The 19,469-nt window shown below is 41.1% G+C and overlaps 1 protein-coding gene across 4 annotated transcripts in view; it reads right to left on the reverse strand.

Moving 5' to 3' along the window:
- The window catches only part of NFKBIZ (NFKB inhibitor zeta), a 58,821-nt gene that overhangs the window by 34,157 nt on the left and 5,195 nt on the right, over positions 1 to 19,469 (reverse strand). For 3 of the 4 annotated variants that reach the window (XM_036850462.1, XM_036850463.1, XM_036850461.1), the window contains exons 1-2: positions 2,904 to 3,336; positions 479 to 618 (exon numbers count right to left, since the gene is read on the reverse strand). In XM_036850462.1, coding sequence (XP_036706357.1) covers positions 479 to 618; positions 2,904 to 3,192 — 429 coding nt within the window. In that variant the 5' untranslated portion in view covers positions 3,193 to 3,336. Of the gene's footprint in view, positions 1 to 478; positions 619 to 2,903; positions 3,337 to 19,469 lie in introns of those variants that run through there. The other variant, XM_036850464.1, reaches the window with a different exon arrangement.

Raw genomic sequence — 19,469 nt, forward strand, 5'->3', positions numbered from 1 at the left:
TCCTGATTAACATACATCAACAAACAGACTTACCTCTACCCCTCTTTACAGTTCACCATAAACCTCTGACATAGCTATTCTAGCAATATTTATTTTCTATGTTAATTTCCATCCTATCTTGCAACTTCCCCCATTTGCACTTTCACCTAAGTTCAACTCAGGTCAAGACAAAATTAATAAGGCCACTTGAGTTTTCCCTTTCTAGTCAAAATGTTCCATTTTAACTGAACCACATTAATTTCCTTGCCCCCAACTTGCCTTCATTTATTTATTCATTAAATTTCTCTTGCACACCTGCCAAGTGCCTAGCAGTGGGCCAAGTGACAGCAATATAGCAGACAGCAGGACAAATATGTTCTCTGTCCTATGGGCTTTGTGGTCTACAAAAGACTTGCCCAACCTAGGTTAGCAGAGAGTAATAACACTGACAGGCTAACCTCCCTACCCCCCAACCCAATACAAATAAATTAGGTGCCACCTTAAAATCATCGACAGCTTGTCCAGAAGCCTTCTGTTTATGACTTCGGATGTGCAATAGGAGTTCCTTCACCGAGTTCTTCACGCGAACACCTTGAAAGGGTCCTCTCTGCTGCCTTCCAACCCCCATATGGGGCTCAACTGTTCAAAAAAACAAAACAAAACAAAACATATCCCAATTAAGTGTCTTCACAGACATGAATATTAATAACCTCAAAAGCATAGCTATCCAACGTGAAAAAGTTCCCAACTAACAGACCGCAAAGCCTCTTCAACTCGCTTGCCTGATACCTTTCCCCACTAGGAAGCCTAAGGAATTAAAGCTTATAAAAATATCGTTTCAGGGAACCCCAGAGCCGAGAGATAAACCCAAATTAATTCTCTGTCTCTCAGCCCTACCCCCCCATGAGACAGGATCACAGATTTTGCCACCCTGACTCTCATAAATCTGTAATTATTCTAGACTTTTGAAAAACCTTGGGGGAGCAAGGAATAAATGATGAATTTTTAGCTTTTCAAACCAAAGGCTTTATGTCCACATAGAAATTTTAAAGTCTATCAATTCCACTCACCTAAGAAAGTACAAAACAAAGTTCTTCCAAAGATCTCAATGTACCAAAGCCTAACATTTAACAATGTCTCAGTTTATTATTTCCCTCAGTTCAGCTACGCCAATAAAGCTACATAAATTCACAGTGCTTAAACGCATTTCCACATATGCACACAGGATTTCCTCTCACCGGCTGTTTTTGGATTGTTCACATAGGCCTTCTAAGTAAAAAGGAAATAATCTCATTTCATATTTAAGCTTTAAAATACACTTTAAAATGTAGTACATGAGTACAGCATTCTACTCTGACCACTACTATGTCACAACCTCTTGGGATGAGTTGAACACAAAGTAAACACACAAAGAGTCAGGAAATGAATAATTCAGCAACTCCATTGAGAGTGGAAAAAAATAAGATGGGTCAAAAAACAAGGCACAATTTTAAATATATAAATATATACACACATATATATATAAAATCAAATACATGAGAGAAGCAACCCAATGATACGGCAAACTAAACACTAGTTAGTTTTATGTTTAAGTCTAAGAATATCTTGCCAGAATCTAATACAGCATTTCTCTGGAATGACAGCAGTTAATAACTCAACGTCACAGGGAGAAAAATTCAGTTTCAGAAATCCCCTATGGTAAACCAAAGAACTAGCAAAATAGTTTCAGCCAGATGAAGGCCAAATGTGGAGGGAAAAAAGGGTCTAAATACACACAGAATTTTGGCATTTGCTACACACTTAACATACAGGGAGCATGTTATACAACCGAGTGGTTTAAATCACTTTTTTAAATAAAAATGACAAATCACATTTTTTTTTTTTTTTTTTTTTTTTGCCACACTGCACAGCATGTGGGATCCTAGTTCCCCAACCAGGGATTGAACCCGAGCCCCCTGCATTGGAAGCATGGAGTCTTAACCACTGGACCACCAGGGAAGTCCCGACAAATCACATTTTAAACTAAAACACAAGCAAAACAGGAGTGGCCAGCCGTGGGGAATACCTGAAAGAGAACGCTCTTTAAAATCATGCTGATTAGATTTTCCAAAATTTGAGATTATCTAGACGTTCTTTGGTTCACCTACAGCGGCATCCTGTTTTCCCCCCAATTATGCAACTCCGTTAAGAAAAGAAACTAACAATTCACAGCCGCAGAACGGAAACTTTACGCCTTTCTCTGCTACAGACGGCTCAACCATTCTAAAGCACACAAAACAAAGACCGAAGAAATTCTGGGCAGACTTCGGAAAATCACAGACTCAAGGTATAAATTGGTTTTCAGTCCAGCTTCACCTTACATCTTAATAATATCGGTTTCTTTTCTTTATAAAGTCCTTTTACTTAAAATTTCCACAAACACGTACTTAGGAAGAAATAAATCACGACCTTCAACCCAGTACCCAAACCCTTATCGCCGGCTACAGCCTTTCACTAAAACAGCCACAAGAAAAAGGTACACCTACATCAGATCCAAAACCTCGCCATAGTATGTGAATTATAGCTTAATAAAAGTGTTTTTTAAAAAAAAAGAAAAGAAAGAGAAAACCCAACGTGGTCCATTCCCCCCACCCGAAGTCAGAGCTGTGTGTTTCAAGCTACCAGGCCAGCTAGACGGCGCCCAGATTTCACAGACGATCAAAGGGCATCGAGTGATAGTCAACGCCCAGCACGGGGCAAGGCATCCGGTAGTGGCCTAATAATGATGGCTAGTGTGATTATGTACCGCCGCTAAAGCAGGCACCGAAGCCACCTAACACCTGGCCGAGGTACCTCGCTTCTGGGCGGCCCAGAACCCCCCTCCCCGCGGGTGGGCCGCCCGCAAACGGGGATCCTGGGGCCGCCCCGCCGGGGCCGGTGGGTACCTTGCAGCCGCTCGGCACGGGCGCCGCCTCTCGGCCGGGACTCTACCGCCCCGCAGGAGGACACGGACGAGGCGGAAGAGAAGTCGGAGGAGTCGGAGCCGGGCGAGCCGGGCGCCGAGGGCCCAGACGACGAGCAGCCGGCGTCGAAGGCGCCGGGGGCGGCGGCGGGCGGCGACGCGCCGTAGAAGTAGGCCAGGTTGAGCGGGCTGGTCATAAGGCCGCAGTCGCCGGCCGCGTCCAGCAGCCCCTCTCCGCCGCGGCTGTCGTCCAGCAGCTTGTCCACGATCATGCTCCCGGGCTCGGCGCTCGGGGACCCCAGACACCTGCGCCACCGGTTCGCTGCGCGCGGCTGCCTCCCGACTGAGGCTGTGGCCGTGATGGGCTGGGGGACCTATCGGCTGGAGGACCTATCGGCTGGAGGACGGCGCGGGCACGGGCGTGGCCCGGGGCTGCCCGACTATTTAACCGGCCTTCGAGGCCAGGGGCGGAGAGAAGAGGCCACCGCCTCGCCCGCCTCCCCCGCGCCCGGCCGGGCCATTGGCGGCGTCGAGGCCGCCTCCCGGCCCCTCCTCCGGATGCGCCCCGTTTCCAGTAAAATGTACAGGATGAGGCAATGTGCCCTCCGCCCTCGCTCCGCCCTCGCTCCGCCCTCCCGGCCCCGCCCAGACCGACCGGTTGTTTTCCTGCCCTTCACCTAGAAACCCCGATGGAGCGCGACCTCCTGGCCCTCGGACCCCCGCCCCGGCCGCCCGCGGACGGATGTCGGGGCCGGCGCTGCCTCGGCGCGTTCCCAGCCTGGCCTAGGCGCCCAGAAAGAGGGCGCGTGGCGTGGGCCTCGCCCGCAGTGGGCGGCGAGGAGGCGGGAGGCGGCGGTGGGAACAGGTTGGCCTGGTTCCGTGGCGTAGGAAAGTGCTGGAAGGTGCGCTTCGCGCAGCCCTCCCGCCGTCTCGCGCCGAGCTTCTCGCCAGCCCCAGCCAAGGCGTCTCCCAGCCAAGGAGTCTCCCAGCCAAGGAGTCTACGGGAGGTTCTTAAGGGCCCCTCTCCTCTCAGTTTAGTAAGCGTTTTTGCCAACGTACCTTTTGGCCAAATCCCAAACTGAAAGAGATGTTGAAGCCATTTTTTTCTGTCCTCAAATTATAATCCGGCAACAATTTTTTTTTTTTTTTGGGTGCAGCCCAGGAATAAAAATCGGTGTCCTGTAAACTTCCATACTAAAACAAATACGTCTTAGCAAAATGACAAGTATACATACATGTATGTGTCTGTACTTACATATATGTAATTTCTTTATGCTGCATAACTGTCCATTGTGTCGGATAAGCACAGGAATTTTGCTCTTTCCTATCTTAAATACTTTAATGGAGTTACACAATTTTTGTAGTGAAGTCCAATTACTTGCTAAAACCGTGGCTAGGAGTTAGCAGGAACAAAAGATGAATGATTCTGTCTGTCTTTTCAAGTACATTATAATCTTTTAAGAATGATAAGGTAAGTACACACATGCTATATTAAAAGAAACGGATTATGATTAAATATCATGAGGGATACAAAGTTCAGTGAGTGTCCTAAAAAGACAACGTCTAGTGAAGGGCAAGATGACGTCATGAGGAAAATCTTTGCAAAGAAGGTGACATCTAAGATAGGCCCCAAAGGATGGGTGAGGTTTCAACCCACAGCATTTATAGGAAGAGGGAACAGCATGAGCAAAGAATTAAAGAAAAGGGGTCAGATAAAAGCTTACAGCCCCTTTTAGGATAGTCAAGGGAAGACCATAACATTAAATGTAAAAGGTAACTTGGTGTTTTTGGGTGGAGCACCTCCAGTAACAGGCTGACATACTGGGTCTTTAATAAACATTGAGTGAACATGAAAGAATTTGGGGAGGGCAAAATTAATCCGGAAGCAGGTCAAAGGAGGAGAGACTGAGGGGCCCAGAGGCTATCAGAAACCACTGTAATGGCCCAAGAGAGAACTGACCTGACCCTGGGGCAGAGGCAGTGGGAAAGAAGAAAGTAAAACAGAAAGAGAGGAAACAGACCTGGGCAGCATTGCTAAGGCAGAATGCGCAGGTCGCACCGGGTTGGAGATGGGCAGCAATGAAGGGGTCCCCAACCAGGCTATGGTTTGTGGCTGGATGACCATGTGAATAGGGATGCCAACTTCAGATCACAGGGAAAGTAGACTGTTAGGGTCCCAAGAGGAAGAAATGAGGGAGGCAGGGGAGGAGGGAGACAAAGAGCTTGAATTGTTATTCAGTATTGATAGGTGGTACAAGACCCTGGTGCGGGTGCTAAAGTAAATATTTCCTTGTTTCTCACAAATGTTGTATTGCCCCAGGAACTTCTTGCTTGCTGCCTTTCCCTCCTGCCAATTTTTGAGTTTTGGTAAATTTTTTTAAAAATAAAAAGAAAACAGTATCTGCAGAAAACAACAAGGCTCCAGTAATTGCAGTTCCTCAGAAACCAAAATCACTTAAAAGATGCTCCAAATGAGATATTAGGCTTTATCAATAAAATCTATTTGGATTTTTTTTCCTTCCCACTAACATTTTATGTATAATAAAGGTCTTACATGGCCATCCAAATAAATTCATGGCCAATATTTTTTTTACAAAATTAATTCTCCCCCTAAAATTATTTCCTGTTTCACTTGGTATATAAAAATTCAAACTTCAAAATCATGGCTTCTGGAGAACTTAATATAGATAAATACGGTCAGTAGACTAATGTTTCAAAATAAAGTTTTCTACGAAATGTCAAAGCAATCATACTGTTTTAAAAGACCACAACCCCCAACACACAGTCAAGAATGGTTACTTGTTAATATCACTACAAAGATTAACTTTAAATGCTTATTTAAATGTTGAAATATAAACTCAATTTGGTCTATTAGGTTGAGTGATATGACACTGCCACTGTTCTAATCAAACATAGTGGACCATTCACTCTGTGGAGATAGCCAACCATGTTATGAGGACTCTCTGGAAAAGTCCACTGAGGCCAACAGCTAGCACTAACTTGCTAGCCATGTGAGTGAGCCATTCCAAAAGCAGATCCTCCAGGTCCACATCTGGCCTTCAGATGACTGCAGCACTGACCAGCATCTTGAAGGTAGTCGTATGAGTAACCCTGAGTTAGAAACCCCTCTTTCAAAGCCACTCCCAGATTCCTGACCACAGAAACAGTATTTGAAAACTGAGCCTTTGAGAATTTACAGTTTACACTGCTCATCATAGGTGGAGAAGAGATTAAACTCCTTATCTGTCTGAGTCTGGAGCCCAGTCTTTTGCTTTAGAAAGGGAGATCAGAAGACTCATTTCCTCAAAGCTCAGATGCACTGTCTACATCTAAAGATATAGAAAAAGATGAAAATGACAGATCAGAGAGTTCCCTGACTCATGAGAGGAAGAAAACTATTCCAAAGCAATTGGAAGGAACTGTAAGTATAAAATAAAAATATAACGATGCTATCTTTTCCTTGGCTTTATAGATGTTAATAATTTACCTTATTGTGTCTTATGCAATAGGACATTTCTGCATAGTAATATGATGCCAGTTAAGTTGTAACACCATTTTAAGACCAGTCATTCGGAGTTTTTAAAAAGGAACTGACATTTTAAATGAAGATGTAATGAACTTCTGAGAAGCCAAAAATTATTTGGTGCAGCTTTTCAAACCTGAGGAGAAAAATTCAGTGAAGTATCTTACAGCATAACTGGCTGAAGAAGTGAACATCATAGGTGAAAGAACAGTAAAGCCTGGCAGAGTTTATCTTGCTGAATGCCTTCTAGAGGAAAAGTCAGCAAAAGAAACCATGGCACTGCCACTTTTCAATGTTACAGTAACTCATCAAATTAAAGATTTGACTGCAAACTTTAAAACTGATCTTTTCTGCGGAATTGCACTTTTGCCTTAGAAATGGATAGATCTGCTGACTGTCTGGACTTGCTATTTTGGTTGTATTCATCAGCTATCAGCACCAGCTAATCATCAAAGATCTTTCATATGAATGCTTGACAACAAACATAGAGGTGCTGAAACGGGTCTTCCCTGGTGGCGCAGTGGTTAGGAATCCGCCTGCCGATGCAGGGGACACGGGTTCGAGCCCTGGTCCGGGAAGATCCCACATGCCGCAGAGCATCTAAGCCCGTGTGCCACAACTACTGAGCCTACGCTCTAGAGCCCGCGAGCCACAACTACTGAAGCCCGCGCACCTAGAGCCCGTGCTCCGCAACAAGAGAAGCCACTGCAATGAGCAGCCCGCGCGCCACATCAAAGAGTAGACCCCGCTCTCTGCAACTAGAGAAAGCCCACGTGCAGCAACGAAGACCCAACGCAGCCAAAAATAAACAAAATAAAATAAATTTTTTAAAAAAGAGTTGCTGAATCATTTGAAGTATACAATAATTTTTTTGAATCTCATCATTTATCCTGGAACAGTTGTGTTGACATTTGCACTGATGATTTGTACTAAAACAATGGTGGGTAAAATTGCTGGTGCCTTACAACAAGTGAAGGCAATGGCAACAAAATGAACTAGTCATCATTGTATTCTTTACCACTACCCATTTGCAGAAAAAAGGAAAAAAAAGAGAGAGAAGCTAGTTTCACTTAAGAAAGTCATAGATGAAACAGTAATAATTACTAACTTTATTAAGACTTGACCCTTGAAATATATATATCTTTAATATTTTATGACAATTGTCTGGAAAGGCATTTGGTCTATTAGGTTGAATGATATGATATGACATTGCCATCTGTTCTAATCAAATACTGTTTGAGTTGTGAGCTGAACTAGTCTCTATTTTTTATGGAACACCAATTTTACTTGACAAACTGGTTATTCAGATTTGGGTATTTGTCAGTTTTGGGGTTTTTTTTTTTTATGAACAAAGCAAGCCTGTCAAGAAACAACTGACAGTATTTATTCCCAATGATAAAATTCAAGCCTTCAAATGAAAATTAGAATTTGGGAAACTTCTCACACCCTAAGCTTGAGAGCTTCCCAATATTGGAAGACATTTTTGACGCAGTCAATTGTGATATGTTATCAACAAATATGATTTTTTCTGTATTATATAATGAAAGGCGGCAACGTTACAAAATTTGCATAACTCAATAGAGTAATATTCTCCAAATGAACAATGCAAGACCTTAAAAAATCACACGTGGGTAAAAGATCCATTCAAGGTGCAAGAGAGACCAATGGATATTAATGCATCAGAGTACAAAAGGTTCACTGATATGGTTTCAGATTCCACAGTGCATTTGTCCCTTAAGGAATTACCACTTATTTTGGTATAATATTAAAAAAGAATATACACAATTATCTGAAATGACTATTAAAACATTTCTTCTTTTTCCAACTACATAGCTGTATGAGGACAGATTTTCTTTATATACTTCAACCAAAACAACGTATTGCAACAAATTAAATGCAGAAAAAGATACACTCTGTCTTCTATAAAGCCAGACCTTAAGAGATTTGTGAAAATGTAAAACAATACTGCTCTTCTCACTATTTTTTCTGGTTTAGAAATAACAGTTTTTTAAATAAATTAGTAAGTGAAGATTTTTTATTTTATTGGTAGGATGTAGACAATATATCATTCAAACTAATAGTTCCATATTGGACCAACAATTGTTGAACACCTGACTCCAGAACCTTCCTTTCTTCTCCATTTCTATTTAAACTGTCCAAGACAGGACTTCATCTCTCACCTGAGCCAAATGATTGCCCGTCTAGCCTTGTCCACCTCCAGACTGCCATCAGAATGCCATATATATACACCCAAATCTAAAAATTCCTCAACTCTACTTAAAGATCCTTCAAATGGCTCCAATCATCTTTAGCATCGAGTTCAACCTTCGTAGGATGGCAGGTGTCCAAGCCCTGCCTTCCTCACAAGCCTCATCTTCCTCATTACTTGCAGTATTACCAAACTGAATATAGTTGCTCACATATCTGGGACTTAGCTTCCGCTCTTCCTTCTGCACAAAATGCTCTACCCTTCCTCACCTGGCCAATTCACACTCATCTTTCCCAAGACTCAGATTAATATCCAACACCCCTGGAGCCTTCCCTGACCCTCCCTCCTCCCCACCCTCACTCTCAATCCCAGACTGGCATAAGGGCCCCTATTCTGCATCCCCAACACAGACTTCCGTCATAGCTTTTAAGCTGTACTGAAATTATCCATTTGGGTGAGTCTGTCTCTTCTGTTCCACTATAAATTCCCAGGACATGTATCCCTTGTAAGTAGCCAACAACCTGTTATGTAGTACACATTTAATTGGCTGGTAGAAACAAATATAAATGCTTCCAAAAGTACTTACGTGCAACACCACAGACATCAAAATAGACACTTTGACCCCTGAATTAGAATCCCTTCATTCTCAGCACCTGGATACTATAAAACTATTTCCTATATCTTACAAATATAAAAAGCTCAGCTGTCTTTGCCCAGGATTCTTTGGTTCATATCAACTTTGTAAAGAATGTAAAATGCTTTCAGGAGCTTTCAAAACAGGTATATTATGTAATACATTGATTTTTTGATGCTTTCTCTGAAAAATAATAATTTATTATCTCCATAGTAATGTAAAACACTTTTTAACACCTCAGGAAACATTTAAACTTCTGGGTATTCAATAGTTTTTTAATGCAGAGGAACAAATTAGACCATATATATTTAAATTTCATTTATTCTTCAATATGATAGTGCCCTCTAAATGGCAGGGACTTTTCTAGGCACTGGGGCACAGTAGTACCTCAGACAAAAAGTCCTGTCTTTGTGGAGCTTATATCCAGAGGTATAAACATTCTGGTCATACACTCAGATACTATTACTGAGATACATATACTCAGTTCTACTGAGACTCACATACTTCCTAGAATACCTACAACATCTGACCTACTGAGCTATGACGCAGAGAGCTGTAGTTAGTAAGAGCCATAAACTGCTTCCTTACAAATGATGTAACACATTATTTTGTGTGTTTTTGCCTGGGAAGAATAAAAAATTATCTCTGGAAATAGTTTCCTAGGTCCTGTTTGCAGCAAATTATTAACATCTGATATCAAAGCACAGTATACCCTTGTATTTCCGTTGAGGAAATTTGTCAAAGCAGGTAAATATACCTGTCTAGTAACCTAATCATTATGAGGATGAATTAGCGAAAGATATGCACATCTCGGAACACTCCTCAGTGCTGACAGAATGAACTTGTAACGCCTCTAAATACTGTATGCACAACTTTGCATATTATGCACCAATTGTGTCAAGGCAAAATTAATGCTAGAGTGCCCCTGGAGACATCTCTCTGGAGCTTTTTCTTGCCTAAAGTACCTATGAAATGTGCCACATTTTGTCCCACAAATATTTTCTGAGTAGCTATGATGTCCATGATGTAAAGTAACTCCACTGCTTTCCAGTAGGTACCCAAGGCCTGTCCTCTAATGGATGGGCAGAAGATGCTGCTTGTACAAAGCCAGGTCACACAGCTGAACATCTCAATCAATTAGATGCCCTGTAAACAGAGGTTGAATCACAGCAGTGCTACAATACCCTGAAATACCTTCCAGTCTAGCAACAGATTGAAATCCCAGTATGTAAATTGGAAGACAAATTTGTCTTCCCCCTTTTTTTCATTTCCAAAGAAATGAAAATTTTGTCCATTGGATTTGAGGAAATATTCACATACTATAACTGTGTGTATGAGTTGTGCAAAATCATATGCTATATATGATGGAGTAATGTTCAGTGTTGGTCTGAAGGGCTAGCTGGTATACTACAGTCTCTAATAAGTAATGATCCAAACTCACATAAAACACCCACATGAAACAAGTGCACTCTCCTAAAATTCACCCTTAGAGTAAATTGTTCTTCGTTCATGAGGGTGTTTCCTGGTTTCTATTTATAATAATGAACTTTATCCATAATAGACACACATCAAAATATAAGGTGAGCTTTGTCTAAAAGGGCAGAGAATTACAAGTTCTGTGGTTGCTTCTGCTTTCTCTGCCTTGTTGACAATTCAGATATTTCATTTCCACACATACAAAACAAACCACCGTCATATATACTGGATGTGGGAATATTGTCAATTCTTGCCTGCCTTAAAAGTTACTAAAATCTGAGCTGCGTGAAACAGAATGGTGAAGAAAGAAGAGTATCTTCACACAACTCCCCTTTTTCCTCTCCATTTTCCTTTTTGCCACTCTTTTCCCACACAAATCTATAGACTCCAAATGGTAACACATAGCCCAGAATTATCCTTCCCTATATATCCTTCTACTATAAAAAACTTCCATCCTCTGGGAAGTCAGCTCAGCTTTCAGGAAGAAAATGCTGATAACCGAATCACTTTGCTCTGCACCTGAAACTAACACAACATTGTTAATCAACGATACTCCAATATAAAATAAAGTTTTTTTTAAAAAAAGAAAATGCTGATAAACTGATTCACATTGTAATATAAATAAACAACTTTGTTACCTTTCATGGGAATAATTATTTTTTAAAGAAAAAAAAATCTGAAGACAATTAAGCCCAAAGGACTGAACGTTTCATAGTTGAATTTGGGATCTGAAGTAATTATGTGAAGAAGATTTTTGAGAGAAAAACCCTTCACTCTTCCTTTGTGTAAGATATTGGCCCATGTGCATCTGCAAAGGCGTGAAGCTACCAATCTTCCCAGCATTATTCTACTTTCCTTTAGGTAATGACTTAAATCTCTTTTCCCAGAAGAAAAGGTTAAATTTGAAAGGTGGGTTAATTTGAGCTTAATGCCTTGTTAATATAGAAATAGGATACCATACTTCTAAATGCTCAGTACACAGTTGTTTAGTGAATATGTTGATTGCACAGATTTATATGTTGACTTATCTTTTTCAAAATTTTCAGTCATAATCTTTTCCCTTCCTTTTAAACACAGGTGACACATATTTGTCAAATTTGATTAAGGCCTTATATGAAGAAAAATTTTATCAGGAAGAATTTTTCTTCTAGAACTTTTAATTCAGAATTTAAAACTTGAAGTTTGGGGGCTTTTGTTGGGGGAGGAGTTGGGGGGGGCTTGCTTTTTTCACATAAGTCTACAGGGATTTATTTTGAATTTCTATAAACAAGGACAGTAGTATGTAACAAATAGAAAGACTAATTATAAAAATGTTTAAGAGCTGAGAAGGAGACATTAACCTAGACCATGTACAGGAGAGACATCATTACCCCCAAAATAAAAAATAATTATAGACCCACAATATAATAATACTTTCATTTACTGATAAGGTTAATAGTAACTACACCATGTACTGAATACTCTGTTAGGTGTTTATATATACTTTATCTCTTACGTAGTTAATGCCTGGGAGAATGGCCAAAGATTAAGGTGAAATACGCAGTTATGAAATTTTCCCAACCACCATCCACATTAGCAGACAAAATATAACAAACATGGATTGCTGTGAATTGAAAGGATAATTTAACATCGGAATTCATTAATGAGGAAATCTGAACTCTCAGTTACTAAAAGACTATGCAAATTTCATATAACATTAATGACAATTATTCATTCAAACAATCACCTCACCTCTCCCAAAATTGATTTTGCGTACTACTATGGCCTGCAGGCCAAATCTGGCCTATTGCACAGCCTGTCTCTTAAGAATGGTTTCTACATTTTTTAAAAGTTACATTTTAAATGGTTATATAAGTGCTTACATAATATCCTCTATCTTGTCTCTTAGTCCACAAAACCTAAAATATTTACTATTTGGCTCATTACAGAAGAAGTTTACGAACCCTTGCTTTAAGCAAAAGTGCTCAGAAGCACTGCAATGTCATGGCTTTGAAGCCTGCAAACTCAGCTCTAGCACTGACCAGCTATGTGTTTTGGGGCAAGTCCTTCATCTCTGAGCCTCAGTTTACTCACATATAAAGTGGACTATTAATATCTAAATCAAATTGCTAAGACCACACGAGATAATGTACAACGTACGTAAAGTATCTGATACATCCTAGACACTTCATGTTAGTTCCCTTCCAGTTCCCATAAATTATTATGACCATTGAGTGAATCTCCAACCTACTTGTATGTGTGTGGCTGAGAGAAGAAGGGAGAATAGATTACATATTGAGCAAAAACTTTTCATACCTTTTGTCTGCATAGCATTTCCCCCCAGAGTACTTTCCCACTTGTGCAATCCAACTGTTAGGAAGAAACTCAATGTATTCTTTTTAAAATCATAGCTGTAGAAGTTGTAGGTCAGAAAACTATTATAATGAACAAAGATGCACTAAATTAGACATGAGGTTCAGTAGACAGATTCTCCTGTTAACATCCTTCCACTTTTCTCTGTTTCCAACAAGCATGCTCAAATTTCATCTCTTAACCTCATTCTGGATTACATGTTGCCCTGCAGAGTTTCCTCTTCCTATCAGCCTACATCATCCTATACAGTTTAAACGTTCCATAAATGCTAGCAAACAGGGTCTGGGGGACCAAAAGACCAGCCTGTGATAAAGAGTAGAGGATAAATAGAAACAAAGTCATCTTTTAGTTTCATGTGGTCTGTTCTAACTCTCAGAATCTTTGACCAGTGATTCTCAACCCCTTTCTTCCCCCAGCACACCTGAGAGTATGATACACTCCCACCAGTAAGGTGTTCTCTGGCCACTACGATCTTCAAAATGGGGTTGTATGGCCCTTGAAAACACCTCCCCAGTGATTGTGATAGACCATTAAGGAGGAATTCCGGATCTGTTGGACAACTATTGCTTTAAATTACTTTACCCAATAATTCTAGCGCCATAGAACACTCTATGACATAAATCACAGCAAGATCCTTTTTGACCCACCTCCTAGAGAAATGGAAATAAAAACAAAAATAAACAAATGGGATCTAATGAAACTTAAAAGCTTTTGCACAGCAAAGGAAACCATAAATAAGACCAAAAGACAACCCTCAGAATGGGAGAAAATATTTGCAAATGAAGCAACTGACAAAGGATTAATCTCCAAAATTTACAAGCAGCTCATGCAGCTCAATATCAAAAAAACAAACAACCCAATCCAAAAATGGGCAGAAGACCTAAATAGACATTTTTCCAAAGAAGATATACAGATGGCCAACAAACACATGAAAGAATGCTCAACATCATTAATCATTAGAGAAATGTAAATCAAAACTACAATGAGATATCATCTCACACCGGTCAGAATGGCCATCATCAAAAAATCTACAAACAATAAATGCTGGAGAGGGTGTGGAGAAAAGGGAACCCTCTTGCACTGTTGGTGGGAATGTAAACTGATACAGCCACTATGGAAAACAATATGGAGGTTCCTTAAAAAACTAAAAATTGAACTACCATACGACCCAGCAATCCCACTACTGGGCATATACCCTGAGAAAACCATAGTTCAAAAAGAGTCATGTACCACAATGTTCATTGCAGCTCTATATACAATAGCCAGGACATGGAAGCAACCTAAGTGTCCATCATCAGATGAATGGATAAAGAAGATGTGGCACATATATACAATGGAATATTACTCAGCCATAAAAAGAAACGAAATTGAGTTATTTGTAGTGAGGTGGATGGACCTAGAGTCTGTCATACAGAGTGAAGTAAGTCAGAAATAGAAAAACAAATACCGTATGCTAACACATATATATGGAATCTAAAAAAAAAAAGGTCATGAAGAACCTGGGGGCAAGACGGTAATAAAGACACAGACCTACTAGAGAATGGACTTGAGGATATGGGGAGGTGGAGGGGTAAGATGTGACAGGGTGAGAGAGTGGCATGGACATATATACACTACCAAATGTAAAATAGCTAGCTAGTGGGAAGCAGCCGCATAGCACAGGGAGATCAGCTCGGTCCTTTGTGACCACCTAGAGGGGTGGGATAGGGAGGGTGGGAGGGAGGGAGACACAAGAGGAAAGAGACATGGGGACATATGTATATGTATAGCTGATTCATTGTTATAAAGCAGGAACTAACACACCATTGTAAAGCAATTATACTCCAATAAAGATGTTTAAAAAAAAAAATTCTAGTGCCATTTATACCACTCAGACTACCTGAAAAAGAGGGACTAGATTTAACAAGAGTCTTCACCTGTATGAAATATAAGCAGATTCAGGTTTACCTTTGATTATGATTCCTTGGAAAATAGAAGGAGGGTGGATTTGGTTTCAATGGCTAGCCTACCTATAGCTGTATTTTATGAGACACCATACCATAACCAGCAGCCCTCCTGGAGAAAATTATAGAGAAAGGCGATAGGCTTATGTTTGAATGGACTGTTAGCACCCACATAGGTACAATGAGAGGTGAATTTTTAAATACAGGTGTGATGAGGAAAAGGAAGAGAGGTCTGACAGAAACCAAGGACTCCACAAGTAACCTTAATGAAAATTACAACAAAAAGAGTAGATGCAAACAGATAATCTGATAAGAGTAACCAGATTGCTAAAACACCTGGATTTTTTAAGAAAGTCACACCTACTTTCTCATAACGAGATTCTACTGCAGAGAAGGGACTATGTGACCATGATTTGGGGAAAGCAGAATTTAAGGAAAAACAGAAACGAAACTAAGTTTTTAGCCTGTATATTTCAAGAGTCTCAAATATATGTGTCTGTGTGTTCATTTATCTGAAGATATTTGTTAAGGAAAAAAATTTTATTTTAAGAGAAGATAAAAAGGCAATATCCAGCAATCTATCATCAGTTTAAATTCTATTGGACAGGGCTTCCCTGGTGGCACAGTGGTTAAGAATCTGCCTGCAAATGCAGGGGACACGGGTTTGAGCCCTGGTCCGAGAAGAACCCACATGCCACTGTGCAACTAAGCCCATGTGCCACAACTACTGAACAAAAACAGTCTATGCCCTCATGGAGCTTACATTCTACTGGGAAAGACAGACAATAATAAAATAGCTATACAAATATAAAGGGGAATTCCCCTTTATATGGTGGAATATGGTGGTCCAGTGGTTAGGATTCCACGCTTCCACTGCCGGTGGCCAGGGTTCTATCCCTGGTCAGGGAACTAAGATCCCGCAAGCCACATGGCACGGCCAAAAAAAGAAGAAAAAGAACATTTAAAATTTAAAATATATATATATAAAGCCAGGTTGTGATAATGTGCTGTGAAGAAAAACAAAGCAAGGCAAAGGGAGACAGCCAGAGATTCTATTTTAGCCAAAGAGGTCCTGGAAAACTTCTGTATTATCTTCCAAACCTATGTGATAGCAAAGCAGTTTGAGACCTGAGAGTTCTTGTCTCCTGTCTGTTTTGAACTTTGAGCAAGCTTCCCCACTCCCACAGGTTCAACTCTGACCTGTATTAAAAACTCCAGATTCCTATCTCCAGCTCTGACCTTTTCTCTGAGTTCTAATTCCATGATGCCAAGAGTATAATCGACAGAACTAAAACCAAACTAGCTCCCCCTGGGCTCCTTTACCCCCCACCAAAACACTATCTTCATTTTTCTAGAACTGTCTAGAGGACTTAATGTTTTGTCTCTTTCTGCTCCTTTATTCCACTGTAAAAAAATTTAAAAAGTACTAAAAGTTCCTTCTCCAAAATGCTTCCCACAGATCCTGTAGTCCGCATTCTCACAAGCATCACATTTAAGGGCAGCTGGAAGTTTGTTTGGGAAAGTCCTGCTCAACCACAATTGGACCCTATGACCTCCCATATCAAAACTAAATCCCTATGCCTCGTTTTCATACCCTTCAAAATCCAGCTGCCTCAGATCTGTTATGGACAGAATTGTGTATCCCCAAAATTCATATGTTGAAGCCCTGGTCCCCAGTATCTCAGAGTGTGATTGTATTTGGAGATAAGGGCCTTTAAAGAAATAATTAAGTTAAAATGAGGCCATTAGGATGTGCCCTAATCCAATCTGACTTATGTCCTTATTAAAAGAGAGACACCGGGGACATATGTGCAGAGGAAAGGCCATATGTGCCCACGTGAGAAGGCAGCCATCTGCCAGCTAAGGAGAGAGCCTTCAGGAGAAACCTGCTGGCCCTTTGATCTTGGACTTCCAGCCTCCAGAACTGTGAGAAAACACATTTCTGTTATTTAAGCCGCCCAGTCTGTAATACTGTCATGGCAGCCCTAGCAGACTAATGCACTATCCCTTCATATTTCTATCTACTACTTAACATGCAGTCTTACAAATGATCCTGGAAAACACTACACTAATTGTTGTCCCAAACTTTTATCCAAGCTAGAATTCTTGCCTGTAATATTCTTCATCCCTTCTTAAAAGCACAGGGTTTTGAAGTCAAACAAACCTAGATTCAAATCCCAGCTTCATTCACTTAACAGCCATGTAGCTTTAATTAACTTCTCTAAGACTCTGTTTTCTCATCCATAAAATGGGTACATCACTGAATTCAGTCAGTATGTAGGTTAAATGAGATAGTGTACATGACATGCCCAACATAACACCTGGTACACAGCATACATTCAATGGTGATAGTTGTAGTCGATATTCATTTTTCAAAGCTCCATTTAATACCAGATTGTTAAGCATTCTGGCCTCTTTGGACCACCAGCCCAACTTGAAGAGAATATAGAAGAGGAGAATCATGGAGTCAAGCTTGGAACCCTACCCTACAGGGCCTGATGCCACCTGAGAACATTGGAGTTAATGTGATAAGCCACGGGGAGCCAGTCAAGGTTTTTGAACCTAGGAAAAGCATGATCAAAGCCATGCTTTAGGAAGGATAAAGTGACAGCTGCGTGTAGATGATCACGACAGACACCATGCAATATTAGAGGTGACAGGTCATAAAGAACTAAACTTGAGTGGTGCTTATAAGAACGGAAAGAGGGAAGAATTGTTTAGAGAAATATTTCAGACATATAGTCTACAAGACTGAACACTGAAAGGGAGGACAGAGTCAGAGGTCACCCCAGGGAAGGCCTTGAGATTGCTCGAGTGCTAGCACCATGAACAGAAACATGGAGGCCGGGTGAAGATGCAGGAGCACAGGGGAGGCATCAAGCTTTATTTTAACCTTCACATTTCATTCCCTGTGCTGCTCCTGCCACTGCATCTCACCCCGTATCTGCAGTCTGATCAGGTGCCCTTCTCTTCCAGTAAAACTGCAAGAAGGGATTTCAAAATTAATTTACACAAAGATATAAACGGTAACCTTTCTTAAAGGCTAATCTTCATTTTAAGAAAGCCCCCGCTCCAAAGATGAACAAGAAACGTGGATAACTGACAAACATAAGTGAGGTATGGGATGGAGACAGCATGTCCTTTCGCAAATATTATCATTACACATTCCACCTCCTCCTGCTACAAACACTTTGGCTGCAATCTGGGGCCATCCCTAGATTTTGACATTAGTGTTGTGTTTAAGAACCACTTTCTTATCTTAATGCTGGATGCTGTTCAACACTGCAAAAAAAACCAAAATTGTTTCTGTTGGCTGTTTGAAAGCTGAGAAACATCAGCACAGAACAGCAGGGCTGGGAAGGTCCATGATACATCAGCATCGGCCGTCCTTCAGATAGCTCCAGTTCCTCTACCCTGACACTAGAGAGGCCAAGGGTAAATGCGGCAGCCTTGCCCAGTGCTCGTTTTCCATCTCTCCAAACCTTGTCTTCCACCGCTAATTAAACCCACCTCCTTTACCCTGGACAGAGGTATAAAACAGAAAGTTCTTACGGTCTTCAAAATAGCTTTTCACAGATTAGAAAACAAACAATTCTTTCGGGCTTCCCGGGTGGCACAGTGGTTGAGAATCTGCCTGCTAATGCAGGGGACACGGGTTCGAGCCCTGGTCTGGGAAGATCCCACATGCCGTGGAGCAACTGGGCCCGTGAGCCACAATTACTGAGCCTGCGCGTCTGGAGCCTGTGCTCCACAACAAGAGAGGCCGTGATAGTGAGAGGCCCGCGCACCACGATGAAGAGTGGGCCCCGCTTGCCACAACTAGAGAAAGCCCTCTCCCAGAAACGAAGACCCAACACAGCCAAAAATAAAAAAATTAAAAATTCTTTCACTTTTTTTTTCCACTCTGGGTTATTTATTCAACCAAAATTCATGGAGTGACCATGCACATACACTGCAGAGGTGAGGGAAGGAGATGGAGGAAAGGAAAGGAGGGTGAAAATCCAAACCCCTGCAATTCCTACCCTCAACATGTTCTCGGTTCGGTTAGTCTTCATTCACATCTGTGGATCACCTTCGTAGCTCTGACCCCTTTAGTCTCCCACAAGCCTTTCTAGGTTTCTTTTAAATGTGGGATTCCATGGTAAATAGTCCACATTTTCAAAAGGATCTGACCCATATTTTCTAAATTCCCAGCCATGCACTTGTTTGAAAAGTGCATACATTGTAATACGTGGGCACGCAAGGGTGAGTGTGTAGGAGAGGTTGATTTAATAGTCGTGATGCTGTATCATTCAGCAGATTATTTACCCTGAACTTCATATCACTTTCTGTCATATATTCACTGCACTCGGCCAAGCACTGCACAAAATGTATTAAAAAGAAATCAACCTGGTACTGCTGCTATAGAAAAT

Source organism: Balaenoptera musculus, chromosome 4 (assembly GCF_009873245.2).
Source record: "Balaenoptera musculus isolate JJ_BM4_2016_0621 chromosome 4, mBalMus1.pri.v3, whole genome shotgun sequence".
Classification (NCBI taxonomy): Eukaryota; Metazoa; Chordata; class Mammalia; order Artiodactyla; family Balaenopteridae; genus Balaenoptera; species Balaenoptera musculus.